General features: G+C 35.2%; 1 protein-coding gene across 1 annotated transcript; it reads left to right on the top strand.

Moving 5' to 3' along the window:
• The first annotated feature begins 3553 nt into the window (after window positions 1–3553).
• On the top strand, window positions 3554–18630 carry LOC110022265 (far upstream element-binding protein 1-like). The gene is made up of 7 exons (XM_020721112.1): window positions 3554–3981; window positions 5762–5883; window positions 6177–6362; window positions 6698–6793; window positions 6896–6967; window positions 13563–13679; window positions 17412–18630. Exons 1-7 carry the CDS (start codon window positions 3669–3671, stop codon window positions 18414–18416), a joined length of 1911 nt encoding a protein of 636 aa, XP_020576771.1. The 5' UTR covers window positions 3554–3668; the 3' UTR covers window positions 18417–18630.
• The last annotated feature ends 1370 nt before the right edge of the window (window positions 18631–20000 follow it).

The following is a 20000-nucleotide window of genomic DNA, read 5'->3' as shown; positions in this document are numbered from 1 at the left end:
AACAACTACACCTACATTTTGCCCTATAAAAGATGTGTTGTGAAAAGCAATGACAATAAAGTGAAAAATATATCAAGAATTACACCCAAAAAAATGCGACACAAGATTTACGTGGTTCAAAAAATTGCCTACGTCCACGGAGCTGCAGAGGATTTTATCACTTCGAGGAATTACACTGTCGAGCGTCTCGACTTTTACAAGAAAGAATAATCTCTCTCTTCCTCACCTCTCCTTCCTCTCTCTCAAAGCCACGAAAAAGGAACACGAAATATTTTTTTTCTTTAAGCTAAAGAAAAGAAACCAAAAGCAAAAGCTTTTCTTTTTTCCTTTTCCTTTTCCTTCAAGCTTCAGTTGAAGAGGAGGTTGTGGGATTTATTGGAGAGCAGGTGGATTTAGTCTTTTGTAAGAAGCAGACGAAGCTAATTAAGTAAATAAGAGAAAGATTTCCAACATCTCACGAGATTCTGCATGAAGCTTTTCAGGCAATTGACTTGAAGGGAAATCTTTAAAGAAGTAAATATTTAATTAACAATCAAATATTTTGTCATAACAGATTCTTGTCAAATCTAAATAGTGGATCGGGCTCCACTTTCCTTAATAATTCTCCCACTTGAAGAATGGGACGCTAGCTACACCATCCACTAACCTCATCGCCCTTTTCTTCAAAAGTGATATCCTCCACCTTTGCAACTCAAAGCTTTTGCCTTCATGCTAGAAGGTCAACTGAAGTTGCATATAACTTTAGTTTCTCAAGAGTAATACCTTTAGTTGGCATATCAACGTCAATGTAGTCTTGTACTATAAGCTCTTTCCTGGGTGACTATGAATCTGCTTACAACTCTCACTGCATGGACAATATCCTTCCTCAGCTAAAAGTTTTTTTTTCAATAAGTCCAGCCTTGTACCTCTTACTGCCATCAAACGCAGTTTTCACCTAGTACACCCACTTGTTATGCAATTCCTTCTTTTCGAGTGAAAGTTATGTCATCTCTCACTTGCTCGAACTTTCATTTTGTAAAATTTCTTCATAGCTCTGTGGTTCTCCCCCATCTATTCATACAAGAGTCAGTTTTCCTGCCTTTAGCGCTCTGCCACCTCTGACTTTCTTCTACTGCCTCATAATGCACCTCTAGCTCACGTGTCAACGCCTTAGTGAATCTGTAGTAATATACAGTGTGTTAGTTTTCTTACCTCGAGCCAATACTAATGCTCATTTAGTAACCTTCCAAGTACTATATGAGAATATTACTGAATGACCACCCTCATTGAGCTGCCCAACATAAATGAGGGTTTTCTTGAACTCAGGAACGTGCCTTACTTTTTGCAAAGTCCATTTGCTCTTGTTAGGGAGTGCAATATCAACGTCACTCATCCTCACCATGTCCAGAGCTTTTCCATCAGCCAAATATGCCTTCCCAAAATTTTCTGCAACATAGTTCCACATTAACTTCTAGTGGAAAGATGTATGGAAGAAAGCCCCTAAATCCAGTATCTAATAATCAACATAACTGTGAACCGCCAGCAATAGCACATCATGTATTTCTTCAATTATAATATTAGCGCCATCATTCTCCATCTTGAGATTCATACAGTTTATTTTTATGTGGTCAGCCTTGCCACAATTCCAGCAGGTTGTCTGCTGACCATACTTTGATTTTAATCTTCCTCTGTTTGAGTTATTGTTCCATGATCTCCATCTGAAATCAACAACCAGTGCCGAATTCGAACCCGATAGAATCTTTTCTACGCGCCTCATCAGCCAAAATTAAATCATGAATATTATCATATTCAGTTTAGATTTACCTGCAGAACTGCTAACTGTCATCCTCATAATTTTCCAGCATTTGACAACGAAGCCAACAATATCAGTGCATGTATCTCATCATTAAAATCAATTTCAACGGACGATAATTGACTCATTCAGGTGTTGAGCAACGGACACATCTTCCACCATCTTCAGATTGAATAACTTTTTCATCAGGTGCACCTTGTTATTCGCTGATGGCTTTTCATACATGCCTGATAAAGCATTCATGAGATCTACAATAGTCTTCTCCTTGATGACGCTATGAACAATGGATCTTGACAGTGTTAATCGAACAACCCCTAGAACCTGTCGATCTAACAGATTTCATTTAGTCTCATCCATCTTTTCCGGTTTCTTACCCAGTAACGGCAGGTGAAGTTTATTCTCATAGAGGCAGTCCTCTATCTGCTTCCTTAAGTAACTAAAATTCGTGTCATTGAACTTTTTGATCCCCAATGCCATCACTTCGTCTCCACCCATCCTCCTTCCTTAGATCTGAACCAAAGCTCTAATACCAATTGTTATGAAAAACGACGACAATAAAGCGTAAAATAGATAAAAAATTGCACCAGAAAAAAGATAACACAAGATTTACGTGGTTCGACAAATTGCCTACGTCCACAGAACTACAGAGGATTTTATTATTTCGATGAATTACACCGTCGAACGTATCGAGGTTTACAAGAAAGAACAATCTCTTTCTTTTTTTCTCTCCCCTTCCTCACATCTCCTTCCTCTCTCTTAAAGCCACAAGAAAGGAATATAAGAAATAGTTTTTTCTTTTAAGCCGGAGAAAAGAAACCGAAAGCAAAAGGTTTTCTTTTTCCTTTTCATTTAAGCTTCAACTGAAGAGGATTTCGTGGGATATATTGGAGAGTAAGTGGGTTTAGCCTTTTATAAGAACTAGACGAAACTAATTAAGTAAATAAGAGGAAGATTTCCAAGATCTCACGAGATTCTACATTAAGCTTTTTAGGCAATTTGTTTGGAGGGAAATCCTTAAGAAAGTAAATATTTAATTAACAATTAAATATTTTGTCATAAGAGATTATTGTCAAATCGAAATAGTGGACCGGACTCCACTTTCGTCAACAAGATGCATCCTTAGGCTACCCTGAGGTCAAACAAATGATTTGTTTTGGCTAACTTTTTGAATTGGTTAGGTGGATTAAAGTAGGCATTTAGAACTTATTGCAGACCATTTTACAGCTTGAAGAGCATAATCATAGAATCAAAGGTGTCATCCATTGTCATTGCAAGAGCTGGTGGGCATTTCAATTTGGCTTGGTTTAATTTTATTTAATTTAGAATCGATATTTATCTATATCAATTTATTTTAACAGACTAAATATTATATAAAATAAAGACAAATCAATTAAAATTTACATAAATTTTATAAATATTTACAAATAAAGGCAATTGAATTAAATTAAATAAATCAATTCTTAATATTTAAATTATTAGAAGAAAAAATTAAACCAATTAATGTGAATGATGATTATCTGATTTTATTTAAAATCCACTTAATTCGAATGATAAAATAATTGCCCAGCTTTAAATTTATCTACAAAATAATAATTAAAATTATCTTATCTATAATTGTTTATACTAAAAAAATAAGAGATAAAAAATAAGAAAATAACAAATTTGCCCAAACTCCAAAATTTAGTTATGTTCTAATTAATGTCCAGATATTCAATATAATTTTAGATGTTCCAAAGGGCAAAAAAGAGAAATATCAACACCAATTTGTTCAAACCCCTTCGACTTTAGGGTTTTTGTTGTCGTCGGCGATACTTCTTCCCTTCTCCATTTCTATCCTACCCATCCCTCTCAACGGAGAGAGCTTCCGATCGCTCCAATGGTGGATGATTCTCACTATTCCTCTCGCTCTGACCACAAACGGAAGTTCGACGACCAAGGCACCCCTCCTGCTGCTGCTCCAACTTCAGGTCGCAGATCCACCGGTTTCTCGGCACCTATCGTCTCTCCTTCGGATACAACAGCCCCAGCTTCCTATAATAGTGTCCCGCCCCCTCCCGATGGAATCCAGCTAGCCAAGCAACGGGCGCAAGAGATCGCTGCAAGGATTTTCAGCGACGCCGAGGCTAAGCGACCTAAAGTTGAGAACGAGGGCGGTGCTGAAGATTCTAGCAACAAGGGGTTTGATTTTGGTATCCTCCTCTGCTTTTCCTTTTTGTTGACTTTAATCGGCTTCTGACCTTTCTTAGCGTTTATATCCCCGGGGCAGTGTATATAGATCGAGAATTTCAATACGAGTGTCAGTTTGGCCACTGCTGATGTTTTGTTTGAGATCATGCTCCACAACATACTTTAGAGCATCTTTTGTGATTTTTGCTGTCTTTGTGTGTGTAAACGATCTGCGTCAAGCGAGAAACATCTTTGGCTTGAGCTTGAACTTGATTAGTTAACCAAGTTCGAGCTTTTTCTTGAGCTTAATTCTAGGAGTGAAAGTCAGCTCGCGAGCCACTGGAGCTTGTTTATTATGAAAGAGAAAAAATACTATTAATTCAAGCTAGTGTTATAATAAAATGATAAATAGAACGAGTAATTAAGGGATAAATAATAAAATAAATACTTGATATAAAATATAAAGTATTATTTTTTTGATATTCTTAATAATTCAAAGATCAAGTCTTGAATTTTAATCTATTTTGCATGGATACAGACACAGCGATGCAATCTAACATTAACACGAGACATGTTTATTATTACAAATATAAGATGTAGTCACATGTCAGACATACCATCATAATAAAAATTATTAATAAAACATTAAAATAAAATAAACTAAATATTAAGGATAATACAAAAGAGGAAATAATAAATTTAATTGCATTAACTTTCAAAATTGTTTAGTTTATAATACACACAAAATAAGCATATACTATCTTATACTACATCAAGATTTAAGTTGTCTTAATTAACTATGTATTTAAAAAAATGATCAATGGCTTTCTTGGTATCTATTTTTTTTATTTACATATCTAACACCTAAATTTTGATTTTTATATTTATGCCACCCAAATCTTCATATCACCATATCACATCTAATATACCACACCACTATTTTTACTTTTAAAAAGTGAAATACAATGTGAGGTTTTAGAAAAATATTGAAATTGAAATTTAGGTGTTAGATATATAAAGCCATAAAAATTGAGTTTATGTATGTAAATCTTCCTTAAAATTTACGTCAAAATATTTTTTAAAATTTTAATTTTAAAAGTCTCTTTTAAGAAATTCTTAATTTATTAATATAAAACACACGTATTATTATTAGTTAAATATTGTTTAAATCGGACATTTTTATGCCATGTTGGCGCTTGTGTTGGTGTTCGTGTTCGATATGCGTCCGACACGTCATGACTCTCTAATTTGAAGTATTTGTGCATTGTACGTTTTAATATATTTTGATATATTTTATATTTAAGTGTTTTTAAAATTAGTTGGCTCACGAGTTAACTAGTTGAGTTGGGGCTGATTTAAACTTGGCTGGTCATTGAGCTCAATTTTGAGTCATTTATCGAGCCGAGCTCTTGTCAGCGCAGGAGTTGACTTCAATTTTACTCATAGTTTGTGATATCGTGGCAAGCATTTGATAGAATACATATATAGGTTTCAATGCATAAATGTCAAAGTAGTCACTGTTTTTTTTTCAATTTCTTTTTGCCGTTCTTCTTTTGTTATCATGTTCACCTTTTGGTTCTTTATAGTTTTTAAATATGTGGCGGGGTCCTTTACTTCATTCATGCTTGGTTTGCTTCGATGCTGCTTGCAATTCTTCCATTAATCACACTCGATGGCTTGCTTGAATAGTATTGTTTGGTTACTTGATTTATGCGCCTAAAGTTGGCAATATGTGTTGAGCATTTTTTTTCTGTATCTCTGGATCCATTTAACACTGAAAATTTCTTTTTGCTCGTGTATTAGATCAATCGCATAATTCTTTTGGCCAGCCATTAGCATCGCAAGGTGGTGTGAACACACCATCATCTTTTGCCTCTTATGGTTATGCTGGGTCAAACAAGAAAATTGATATTCCTAATGGACGGGTATTAATCTTTCTAAAAATCCCTTCTCCTTCTATTTCCATTTTTTGAGTGGTTGTCTGGTAACAGTTTTACGAAATCCTCTAAATCCGATTCCGATTTACTAAATTATTCCAACATTAGGATTTAGTAAATCAGGGATTTAAAATGAAATTGAGAGGAATTGAGAAGAAATTGGATTGACTAGATTCAGGATTTAAATTTTCTTATTTTTTCTGACTTAAATCTGTAATGAGACAACCCCTTAGAGTGTTGTGTCAGTTTCGGGAATGATCCTCTTTCATAATTTTGGACAGGTTGGTGTCATTATTGGTAAAAGTGGAGAGACAATCAAATATCTTCAGGTGCAATCTGGAGCTAGAATTCAAGTAACTAGAGATATGGATGCTGATCCTCATTCACAGAGTAGAACTGTAGAACTTATTGGTACTTCTGACCAAATTAGCAAGGCTGAGCAGTTGATCAATGAAGTGCTTGCTGAGGTAGGGGTTGTTAAATGAAAAGGTTTTCTAATTTGTTGGGCTAATTTACGGGCATTTACATGCATATCACACAATTCTTATGCATTTGCATACCTAACACTTAAACATTCATATTTACATGCATACCACTCAAGTTACTAGCATCACTTCAAAAAATACCACCCTCACTACATTTTTAAATGTGAAATGCACAATTTTCATGCATAGGTTTATGATACAATGGTGTTATAAGTGTAAATGTCATACTTTGTGTGTTAGTTATGTAAATACATAAGAATTGTGTGATATGTATGTAATTTCCATTCACTTTAATGCATTATCTATAAATTGTAAAGGCTGAAGCTGGTGGCTCTGGCATTATTTCTGCGCGGAAGTTTACTATCACAACTACTGGTGCTGAGCATTTTTCTATGAAAGTTCCAAACAATAAGGTTGAAAACTATAGTAATTACTGTTGTTGAATGCCCCCTTTTCTTGTTATTATGCTCATATCATCTTCATTCATCATGATATGAAATTTTTTAAATTTCCAGGTTGGTCTGATTATCGGCAAAGGTGGTGAGACTATCAGAAACATGCAAACTACTTCAGGGGCACGCATCCAGGTTAGAACTCTTATTCTCTACGATATATGGTTGCTTTCACTTTAATGCTTTTTATTATGCTCATTATGCCTAGATCTAGTTTAACTTTCATTTGATCAATGTATTTTAATTATTTTTGTCACAAACAGAGCGTGAACTTGTGTTTTTGTTTTTAAGTTTTTGTTCCTATTGTTCAAATTAAATTTTATTTAATTTGTGCTCCTAGTTGTGGAATTTTTTCTTTCCATGTTTGATTTTATTTTCTTGTCTAGGCATAATTTTAATTTAGTTAAGACATGTTCATGTTTAGCATGCTACAAAAAAGCATAGAGCTTGTTTGGAATCAATTTTTTTTTTCATTTATTTTTTCTTTAAATCTTTGTTTAGTATTTTCTTTTTTTTTTTCTGAAAACAAATTAACATGTTTTTGAAAGTACTAAAAAAAAACTTTTAGGTATTTTTAGTGTTTTTAAAAACAACCGTATCTTAATTAATATGCTAAACATGTGTTATTTCAACTAAAAATATGAATAAAATAAAATAAAATAAGAAAATAAAAAACGAAAGTCCAAATAGCCCCTTAATGATGATAATGAGGGTCATGGTCAGTATATTTAAGTCAAGACAAGAATCTGTGTTTTGTCTGTTTAAAGCTAGGCAAGTGCAAAACCTGAGCTTGTGCTGATTCCATGGCAGAACTTGATATTAAGGGTTTGTTTGGGGCTGTTACAATTTATTAATAAGTAGCTACACAACAGCTTTGGTAGGAAGCTGCTGCTTAGAAACTGTTGCGGATAAGCTGATTGTCTGTTTTTTTTTGCAGTTTGAAAGCAGTCGTGTTGCAGCTGTTTCTGGACAAATGATCATTTTGTCACTGTATTGTAATTTTGCTTACAACAAAACTGTTAATACTAGCTCATCTCATATTTAAAACAAATATTCAGTTTAAACATTACAAAATAAAAATAGTCATCTCACTAAACAATGAATAACATAAAATTAAAAAAAAATTACTAAAATAACAATCAATAATATGATATATTATTTTCAAAATGCAGCTAGTGTACGTCACGAGATAAGCCGTCCTCCAAGAAAACTCTCCACGCCCTATACTTTCGGAATTGGAATCCTCCAATCTATTTACCCACCCAATGAAGTCGCAGTTTTCTATTCTTCTCCTTGGACACCTATAAAACTCTCACGTAGCTATGTGAATTGCGAAGTAAACATGGAACAATGTAGTCCAGAATAACAGTGCAATCTTCTGGAGGTATTGAAAATTTTCTAGCTAATCTTTTCTAAGGGCTTAAAAACAGATACTGTTAGATATAACACAAGTAAAAGTTAATAACAAAAGTAATTAATTAAAGTTTTATGCAACAGTGAGTTCTCAGAGAACCTGATATACTAATAAATTTTGTCATTACAAGAAGACAACAAACCTTATATAAAATGAGATTCTCGGTTGTCTTTAACTCATGTAATATTAATCTCATGTGTGTCACATATGCATATCACCAAAAAAAGACCATCCAAAAGAATATCAAAAACCATAACACTGAAAAAGGAAAGGAATTTGGTTGTCTTTATCAATATTTCACATGTGACACCAATCAATTACAACATACAGGCCATTCAGAAGAACTCATAAGGTCAAACGCCTCATCATAGACCTCCAAACCCCACAAAAAAAATGAGCAATATTTATGTTACATATATTGCCCACTGTTGTCTCATCGACATCCCAAGTGAGAGAAAAATATATGCAAAAGAAATGAAGTACATATTACTTGCATAAAAAACTGATGCAATAAATATCAAATGCAATTGTATAAAATATGAATACAAGAAATAGTGAATGTTTTCAATAACCATTATAATAAAAAGAAATAAAAACTAATGTACCCTTTAATCAACATCCAACTATTGCATCTGTAATTTGTTCCTTCAACTCGCCATCTCGCTTGTTCCTTCCTCATCTTAAGTGCAGGTTTCGGGCACATCTTTTTATGCCTGTGACAAAGACTGTCCAATATGATATTTATGCTCCTTAGCTGGAACATGTAAATGATCCTCATCCACTCTACAAAAATTAATATCGTTAGGGTAAGGATGTCGCTGATTATAATTGTGCAGAGTCATCGTAGCAATCAGAATTTGAATCTTTTTGGGAAATGCATAAGTTGATATATCGCGAAGTATAACCCATTTTTTTCTTTCAAACTTCAAATGTCCCTCAATGACATTGCGTATGGACGAGTGTCCTTTTTTGAACATTTATCCCCTGCTCCGCGTGATTTTGCTAACTCTCTCAAAGCCAGATATGTAGAATCTTGTATCCGATAGAGCTGCGAACGATTCGATTTCTAGCCGATCCAGGGGCGGCTCGAAATCAGATCAAAATTATATTAAATGGATCAGAATCGGTTCGTGGCTCGAGTCATGTTAATTTCGATCCGATGCAGAACAAAATCGGAAGATTTACGATCCGGCCCGAACTGTAAATGAGCCTACTCGAATGCCATTTTGGCTCCGCTCGAATGTCATTTTGGCTTGTGAGCTGGATCGATCCGGCTTGAAAACTTGATTTAGCTAGCTCAAAATCCAAGCTTGAGCCGGCTCAAAAACTTCATTGGAACAAAATTAATTATTGATATGAAAAACAAGAAGTTAAATAGACAAACAAAAATTGAACCTTTTTTTTATTGAATGAATTATTAAAATACAAATTTAAAAATTACAAATTATAACTTGGGTGTTAGAAGAAATGAACCCGATTTCTACACATCATCTGTAATAAAAATTTTCTGACAACTTTATTTTACCGATCTATTACTGATCAACTGCTTTTCAAAGAAAAAAGAAAATCTATAAAACTCAAACAACTTTCATAAGCTCTGTTTTCGACTTCTAATTTCGCTGACAATGGCAGCTTCATTCCCCTGTTTTCCATAAATCCGCTGCTGTGCGCTCTAATGCTGAATAAACCTCCAAGTCTCAACTCTATATTCAACTTTTCAAAATTCATTTAACGGAGAGAATGTCCACTATATGCAGAACAGGCAATGCCCTCCGATACTTTGAAAGCAGGGAAAAAGAATCCCTTTTCTTTAAAATCAGGAGAAGAGCCACTGAAGACTTGCAGGCGTCTATGAAGGATCTGGAGCTGCTCAAAATCAAAACTTTTTCATTAGAATATGCGTTAGAAGCTATTAATCAACCTTAACCATATGCGGCATGAGAGAAATCGATAGCACAAATCTTCTCAATAGATTATGCAAAAAAGATATCTTTTTTAACATCAAATAAATTAAAAACTTCACTTCCAAGTTTTCAAATAACTACATCAATTTTGTCATCTCTGTTTTTTAACTGCGCTATTGAATCTGCTCACAGACATATAACTCAACACAAAGATTACAGAGAAGGATCTAAGTTTAGCGAGAACAGAAATAGAAATATCAACAAGAAAGCAATAAAAATACATATTCTGTTCTGCTCCAGCTCAGAATGGGTTGAGAAGAAAGCAAAGGGGAGAAGCAATGGAGACGGTTATAAAGAAAAGAGAAGAATGTGTTAGATGCATCAGCCTTGAGAGAAAAGGGAAGAAGGAGAATGAGGTTGAAAGAGTTTGCTTTCCTTTTACATGACATAAAAAATACCATTGTTTTAGCTTCAAAAAATGAATAAACATTTTCAAGCATAAAGAAGAGGGCATATATGTAACAACTAACTATTATAGCTTACGTGTTAGACATGTAAATACATTAAAATTGAATGGTATGTATGTAAACCTTCCTAAAAAAAAATGCAAACAGAAAAATCAAACCCCATCGTTAAGGGTCTAAATTATGTCATTCAAAACAACAATATGCACATGTTTCAAAAATAAATACGTTGACATATCATGCAGAATGACTCATTTCTTTTTTCATACTCTAAACGTTTTTTCAATTACGCCGCCGCGTAAGGAGGAGCGCTTTTTATTAAACATTTCCTTCTTGCCCCGAGCAGCACCATTAGATCTTTTGAAATCAGTAATGTGATATTTTGTATTAGGAAATGACTTTAAATACCCTATATGTAGGGGATATCTAGCATCGACTAAGTAATATTGGCATGTCCTAAATACAATAATTAGTAAAAAAGTTAAAGAAAAAAATGACTGTGGTTGATTGCTTGACAAACCTGAAGGTGGGTGAGGGAAGACATGTCTTCGGTTTTTTTGTCGCGAATGCAAAAATACGACTACTTGTGCACTGTCTTTCCAACCAGCCATCGCAAAAGTAACACATGTTAAAGTCACGTACGTCCATCACATTTTGTGTGAGCGATCCACACTCTTCAATGTGACATTTTCATTATTGGCTACACATGCATCCACGTGGGTGTCTTCAATCGTTTCAATACAGTTCTGACAAATTAAATAAAGTTGTGCTAAGCACGTAACTCATTTTGACTTCTGATTGTAATTTGTTAAATAGATTTACTTTAAAAAATGACATATATCGCCGGTCATTCGCAATATTTGTTGGGGTCGTCCTGAATGTTGAATCATCTGACTTAATAATCTGTGCCGACAAACTAACAAGAGCTTTCAAACTCACTGAGAAATATCTGCTAATTGTCTCCAATGAATGCTGAAATCGCTCAATCGCTTCTCTCATTGATTTTTTCTGTGATAAAATATAGAGGATTATTGCTAATACTTCTCTTTTTGTCATTCTTAAGGAGCCTTGGAGTCCATGATGGCTATGTAGTTTGTTAAGTAGATCCATAAATATAGGAAGTCAGAGGAACATGTTGCCGAATCTTGTGGATTGTCCATAAATATAGACCGCACTGTATACTTTAATATGTGTATGGTGTATTTGCATATCACACAATTCTTATTTATTTACATATCTAACATCTAAACTCTTATTTTACATTAATAACACCCAAATCTTTAGTATCACATAAAAAATGCCATTATTTTAACTTTTAAAAAGTGAAATACACTTTTTCATGCATAAGGTGGTATCTATGTAGGTGTTAGATATATAAATACATAGGAATTTAGTGGTATTTATGTAAATTTTTTGTATGATAAATTAATTTACCTATGTTATATTTATACATGAATATAGCTGTATTTTTTAGTTTTTTTTTCCAACCAAAAGGCTTGGTTTTGCTCATGCCTCTGTTTCTCATTAAAGAAGCTCAAATTAAGGGTCCGTTTGGGGCAGCTTATTTGGTGCAGTGGTGTTTTGAAAACGTACCACGCCTGTTTGGGTAAACTGCCTTTTGGCATTTTATGCGTTTTCAAAATGCTAAAAACAACTTTTTTAAGCCGCACCTATCTAAGGCTCTGTTTGGGGCGGCGACAGGACCGCTCCGCGGCGCAGCCCTGCATTTTTCGATCGTTTGAAGAGGCGTTGTCACTGCGGCATGTTGCGATATTCCTCGAACGCGAAAAGCGCCCACTGACTCGTGCCCCAGCTTCGCCTTCCTTTTTACCTCCGCGCCCTCTTCTTCGCATTCCACCATCCAAAACAAATCCTTGCCCTCACCATGTAAGACGACGACGCCTTGTTTCCACAGCGAGCCATCGAATACGCATTCGGCGATTTCAGATAGCAGCGGCGATGTCCTCTCCCCTACTGTTCGTCATCACCCTCACTCGATCCGCTTCTACTCTATCCGCTTCTCTTCCCTTCTCTTCCCTCTCCTGTTCCGATCGATTTGCGTCTCAAAATCTTTGTAGACTGAAGAAGACAGGCTTTACATCTGGGAATCGGTGGAAGGGATTGATGGATTATGGCTGTGTCGTGACTTCATTCTGACAAGGATCAAAACCTTGGCACTGCTGCGGAGGGGAAGCCCCTTCTATGCCGATGAGGCGAGCGCGGCGGAATGGAGTGCCTTGAGGTTTCATTCAAGTTCGCTCCAGTGAACGCACAAACTCATTCTCGAGTTGGTACCTCTCTTCGCTCACCTCAACAAGGACTATATTTTGATGCTTCTGTTTATGGTTTCATTAATTTCTGGATGCTGGTAGCTGGAAATGGTTAATATTTGCCAAGGCTTGATGATTATGAACGGGAAAATGTTTAGAAAGAGGATAGCAAGTATATGGAATTTTATTGTTTTTTGATGATTCATGTAAGAGGCGAGTAGCAAAGAAGGAAAAATTCAAATTTTGTGAAATGGCAAAGTGAGAGATTAGGAAATCTGATGGTTTGGATGGACTTGGATGTATTAGAAACGAAGTTTATAAAATCTTAATTAAATATATGAACATGAAGAAAAACAAAGAAAATTTAGGCTCCAATTCTGCTGTACAAGGGGGAAAATCAATCATCTACACGTCGATGGATGCTATGTTTTAATGTCGTTAAATCAAATTTAGGTTTTCTGGAGTCTATATAATTGAGAATGCCTTTGCAGGTTCTTAGTTCCGCTTCCCCGCCACAGCTGCACAGGCTTTTAAGAATTGATGATAATCATATCTTCTCTTTATCTGGATGCAGTTGAAAACTTTATGATTAGCCAATGTTGGTGTTTTTTCATATTTTTCATTATTTTTTTCCACGTTGTTCATCATTTTGAACAAGCAAGACTCAATTTTGTACAGGTGATACCATTACATCTGCGGCCAGGTGATCCAACAATGGAACGAACTGTACATATAGATGGCACAAATGAGCAGATTGAATTAGCAAAACAATTACTTACTGATGCTATGAGTGAGGTATGGGGAAGGCCCAAAATTGGTTTGTTACTGGAATTAGCAGTTTCTTTTGGTATTAATTTGTATTTTTTTTAATGGTAATTGGATGAGTTGAATTCAGTTAATCACTTTGAATTCTTTCTCATTAATGACTTTTTATGTTGTGATATTTTCTTTGAAGAATCCTTTTATATTGTTGTTTAATAAATTTAATAATTTATTAAATAGCTTAGGACTGAACCAAATTTCACATCCTATTTTCTCTCTTCCTCTGACTGCTTAGAACGCTTTTGTTGATTATTTTTTACATGATCATTCTATCTTATGTTTGTTGTTTTAAGCATTTCTTCACTCAGCGTTTCATGTAACATTTGCATATCTCTTTTAATGGGATTTGTAAATCATTATGTCTTGTTTATGTCAATTGGACTATTAACCTGCAACATTTTGAGGTTGTAAAATTTTGTGTTTGTTAATATATTTTACTACAATCTCATGTTAAATTAACGAAGAATTTTTTTTTCCTTTGATTTTATTTTTTATTTTTTGATTTATTTTCACTTCCATTATTTTTTTTTTGTGTTTATTTTCCTTGGAAATGAATCATATTGTTGACTAAAATAGAAGAATTGTGAATATTCACTAACACTTATGACTTTGGAGTGAAGAAGTGAATTAATTCATCATAAGTTTGGGGAACTAATGTTTGCTACTTCTCCCCATTGAAATGGACTTCACCACCTTTGTTACTGATAAAATTGTTTGGTCCCTTTTACAACCAAAGATGTCATCTTTCGTGCTTATGACCATCCCATGGATGCCTATGTGGTCAACTATTTTCTTAGAATTGTCGAATGGTTCCAGATTCTGAGTTTTGGATAAATTTGATATTGGGCTAAATGAGTAATATATTGTTATAACAGTTTTGTTGGATACATGTGTTAAATGTGTTTGTGCATTGCATGCTTCTGTCTTTTCATCTTTAACTTTGTTTTTATTTTTTCATTACGTTTATATCATGACAATAGGAAATTTCTTGATTAGAAGTGCTATAAATAAAAAAGCTTTTCTATTCAGGCCAAATTTAGGCCCAAGTTTCTTCTTAGAACTTGGATGATTAATTTCTTAAATTATTGATTTAATTTCAGTTTCAAAACGAGTATTATTGTGATTATTTTTGGAAACTTGAATATGTTGCAATCATGATTATTTTATATTTCTTGGCTATGATGATGCACAATTAATATTTTCAAAGAAGTGACTTAGACATTTTAACTTCGATTTATTGTCATACTTTTTGATTACTCTGCCTCTTTGAAGAACATAATTTAAATCTTGCATGGGACATATATGGATTTTCTTTAAATTTAAATATTTTTTGGAAGTTTATTTCTAATGCCTTAATTCTGGAAAGATCATCTTTTAGATTCTGTGTAAAAGCAATATAATAATCTCAAAATTACCAACATTTTAGAAGTTCCATTTTTTCCTATCAGGCGTAGAATTCCAGGATGTAATGTTATTTTGGTTGGTTCATTTAGGATTTCTTGAATGGATATATGAGATGATAATTAGAGGATTTATTATGATGCAATAACTGTTACATTTTGAGCTTATATTCATTTTCTGAGAAATGTTGTAGGGAGCGCTTGTGTTGGTGAAACCCAACATGGAGCAAAGTTATAGGCATTCCTTTGTCCTATATTTTTTGGCACTGGTATGATCTTGAACCTGCAATTTATTGAAGGAATACTGCAGAAGTGATCTGAGTTAGAAGATATGCATACATTTTGAGCTACCTTTTTCTTAGGAAATAATTTTCTATTTATCTATTCTTATTCCCTTGCAATCAAGTGAAACTTGTCCAATTACTTGTTGATGCAATTGGAATTATTGTCGAGTATTTTAGGTTTGTATGCACAAAGCCATGATAGAATAGGAACTTCACCTTTCTATGATAAATTTTAGGAGAATTTACATACGAACCACTCATTTCTGAGGTATCTACATACCTAACACCCAAAATTTGATATTTACACTTATAATACATTAACGTTTTAAACCTATGTATGAAAAGGTGTGAGATACGTAACGACATAATAATTGTGTGGTATGAATGTAAATTCCCCCTAAAATTTTTCCCATATTTCTTATTCTTTGGTTACATTTTATTGTATCCCTTAGAAGGTCCATAATTTTTGTGGTGATATGATGGGGTTAATCTGTGAGGACATTTATTTCATCGAGTTCTTTGGCTATGCTGTATTTGCTCTGCAATTGATTTGGAATTTCTGATTTATTTTACTATCTAGCTTCTGGATCTTATTGTAATACTTTTATTTACATATTCAAGTTGAAGTCAAACTTTTTGTCATGGCATTAACCCCATGAAAATAGTATAAGATGCATTTGACTGGCAATTACTTCGTTTAGATTCAAAAATAGCTTCCTGAAGATTTGCAGTGCATTTGTCAGTACAAGTAGCAAGGATTTGCGGAATCAATTTTCATTATAGTAGAATTCATATATTACCTCTAAATTAGTCATTTCAAAAATAACTCGCACATATTTTGTTTATAGACCTTAACATTTTTTCTTATCATAAATGCATACGTCTTTTTATTATTTTTTGTGCTTTTGTTTTTCCTGCTGTTGCTATCTGGTTTATGGTTTCTTGTCATCTTTTTAATATTTTTGTTTGGTGAAATATAAATAATAGCAAATTTTGCTTATATTTGTCTCCGTTGACAGACTACCTTGTTATATTTTTAAAATACCTATTTGGCTTTTGTTGTTTATACGAAGTCCGTTTAAACTAATTGTTCCTCTTAATACGTTTTAGTTTGAGTAATGAGCAAATGTATTTCTGGATTCTATTTTTGTATGTTATTCTTACAGATATTATTAACATCCTTTCAAGCCAGTGGTGCCCTTAAATATTTTGCAACATTCTCCCACCTCCTGCAGCTGGGAACATTGCATGGAGGGCGAGATTAAGCGGATTACTTATGATATACCCTCTTTCTTCTTAGTTTTTGTAATTGTAATTTTCTTGATTTTGACTCATGCAGGTGAACTTTAAGAAAACAGCCCAAGCTGAACTTTTAATTGGATGATATTTAGTAGTGGATTAAAAATTGTTAATTACTCATTTCTGATATCTTATGTATACCATCCTACCTCTTTATTTGTCCTATACTGAGATTCAAAATTTAATTGTTGCATTTTATTATTTTTTTCTTCATTGCTTTTATGTTCCGTTTCCTTCCATTGTTAGATGATACTGCTCTTGAGGTTTATATTGAACTCTTCAAGTAATCAGGTGTCCGATAAAGATATTTGTGATATGATTTTAATGGAGAATTCATAAATTTTGATTTTGCTTGTTGCAATATATTGTTTCTGCTAGATATGTTTGTTAGGCTTGTGTATTTTTTCCCCCTAGTCCACATAATTTAGGACTTCGGAGAGGATGGCATCAGCTGTTGCTTGGGAGTTATCATCTAATGTGGTAAGTGGGTTTTTTTCTCTTTGGGTTTTTTCCTCTTTCCCTGATTGGATGCTTAACATGTCTGAAGTTTGGAACTGTAATATCTTATAAGATTCTTCTGTTGCATATTTCATTATTATTCCAGTCCTGTATTCATCCAATACTACCTCTTTATTCCATCTATACAGTAACACCCCTCTTTATTTCCTATCATATACTTTAAATACCTCCATTTGGTTTATAAAATGAAACTGACTTTGCAGAATCGCATGAGGAATCCACAAACTTCTGGTTACCGTCCTCCTAGACCTCCAACAAGCTGGGCTCCACCCGGAGGGCCACCCATGCAGCAACCGGGCTACGGATACATGCAATCTGGAGCATATCCTGGTCAACCCCCACAGTATAACATGCCTCAGCCACCTTATGCTGGTTATCTCCCCCCAACTTCAACTGGCTGGGATCAATCATCTAATCCACCAGCCCAGCAAACATCACAAGTAACTGGATATGATTACTATAGTCAGCAACAGCCACAACAGCAGCAGCAGCTGCCTCCGCCACCGCCTATTGGTGAATCTTCTGTTTCCACAGACAGCAACATCTACAACTATGGCCAGATGCCTCCCACTTATGCTGCCCCAGGATCTTACGGTGATTCAAACTATTCCCATTCTACTTCTGGGCATCAGCAAGGCTATGGACCTCAGGCTGGATACGCTCAGCCTGTTTCAGCCACCCAGACAGGATTTGCTCAGCAAGGCTATGTATCTGGATCTGCTCAAGATGGTTCTACTCAACAAACCCTACAGCCTGGGTATGGCATGCCTCCTTCGCAACCAGGATATGGAAGCCAACCGGCTACCCAGCCAGCATACTTGCAGGGAGCTTCGCCAGGCCAACCTGGATATGGACAACAGTCTCCTCAGGGGCAGAAACCATCTGTAGCTCAGGCTGGTTATGCTCAGACTACACAAACTTATGGCCAGCCTCCTCAGGGCTATTCCCAGCCTGCACCTGCGCAGACTACACAAATTTATGGCCAGCCTGCTCAGGCATATCCTCAGGCTGCACCAGCATCTGGATTTGCTCAACCTGCGGGCTACGGTCAGTCTTATGTTCAGCAGCAGCAATCATATAATGATTATTATGCTGGTCCTTATGCGCAGACGTCGTATTCGAGCGATGCTGCACAGGGGACTTATGAAGCGCCTCCGTCGTCTCAGGCGGCACCAAGCGGAGTGGCAAAAGCTTCGCCGCAAAGTTGATCGCTGAGTATAATCATCCAGGTGCTTCCTCTACTTCTGTATGTGCTTTGGTTTGGATTATGTTCTATGGTTTATTTTGTTGGAATTTGGTGCATTTTAGACGTAGAATATTTCTATTTGGATGAGGATGAGGATTTGAGAATACTTGACTGTTTAGTTTTACTTTGTTCTTATAGTTGGTTCCTTGTTAAGTTAAACTTGTAATTGGGTTGTCTGTTGGTGTTGTGTGTTCATCGTGTTTTTCATTAGGCATTCTTAGTCTGGTTGGAATTTATGATACAATTCAAATATTGCTATGCTATGAAGCACTTAAACGGCACTTAGGTGTTTTTTTGTGATGATAACAGTTAGATATGAGGCGATGCGAACCATGGATGTGCACCATTAGTCAATTTTGGATAAAATTTAGTTAGAAAATTTTCACTTTCTGTGATGAAGAAGAGTGAAACAAGTGAGGCTGGTAGTGTGCGTGAGATGTGATATATATATAGAGAGAGAGAGAGGTAAGCCTCAAGAAAGGATGTGATATTTGAGGTTTGGATCATGAGGGGTGCCTAGAATTTTAGATTGCTTAAGCTTCTTGCTTACACTATTGGGCTTCTTTAGCCTTTTTTGTTGGTATTGATACCAACTGGAGGACTGTTTTGAAGATTTTAAGATTGTGGGTACTGCTATTCTTAGTTTATTTTTCTGGATACATCTTTCTCGTTAGATATTTGATCAAACAATATCAAGTCGAGTTAGTTTCTGGATGAAGTTTACACTTTACTCTCTCTCTCTCTCTCTCTCTCTCTCTTTCTATCTTTCACTCACTCTCTTGCTTTACGTTCAATTTCTTGGCTAGGGTTTCCGTTCATGGCGAACCCTAGCTTGAAACAGACGTATGTTTCTCTCGGTCGTTTCGATTCTTTCTGTCTTTATCTTCGACTCTGGCTGGCGGAGGAGTTCGCGTCATCGAATCTGCTCGCATGTTGCGTCGTCTGCTCTCTTCTATCCCGTCTTCTGCTCTCTTCTATCGCGTCTTCTACGGCTCGCTTCTGCGGCGCTTCGCGCTGTAGGTTCCTCAAGCCTACTTGACTGCTCCGTTGTTTCAGCTTGACTGCTCGCGTACCAGTTGCGCCATTTGCTGCGGTGCTTGTGTGAAGCACGCTAATGGCCACAGGGTTTTACTACACTGCCACCGTCGCTGATGATAATCCCGCCAAACCCTCATATGCTACAATGCTTCACAAATACAACTTCTCTTTCCATCTCGTAGATAGTCCGATATTTCCTCAAATGTACCATGATTCTGTTGCAGGAAATGACGATTGCAATTTCATAAAAAAAGTAGAGAAAAAGGCAGACCAACCAACAATTTTTTTCTCCGACGCTGAAATTTCAACTAGTGCAGGAAAATACAAATTTATACTATTTGGAAAGTTCCAATTAGGTTGCTATAAGATAGAGATTATCAGGAAGGTTTTTAAAGATTTTAAACTGATTGGGGATTGGCAGGCAAGTCATTTCGACGGAAGGTATGTTATGATACAGCTGAGCATAGAAGAAGATTACATGAGGATTTTCTCAAAGAAATTCATCGCA

This window comes from Phalaenopsis equestris, unplaced genomic scaffold (assembly GCF_001263595.1).
Source record: "Phalaenopsis equestris unplaced genomic scaffold, ASM126359v1 Scaffold000180, whole genome shotgun sequence".
Taxonomy (NCBI): Eukaryota; Viridiplantae; Streptophyta; class Magnoliopsida; order Asparagales; family Orchidaceae; genus Phalaenopsis; species Phalaenopsis equestris.
This window is presented reverse-complemented; position numbering and strand designations above follow the sequence as displayed.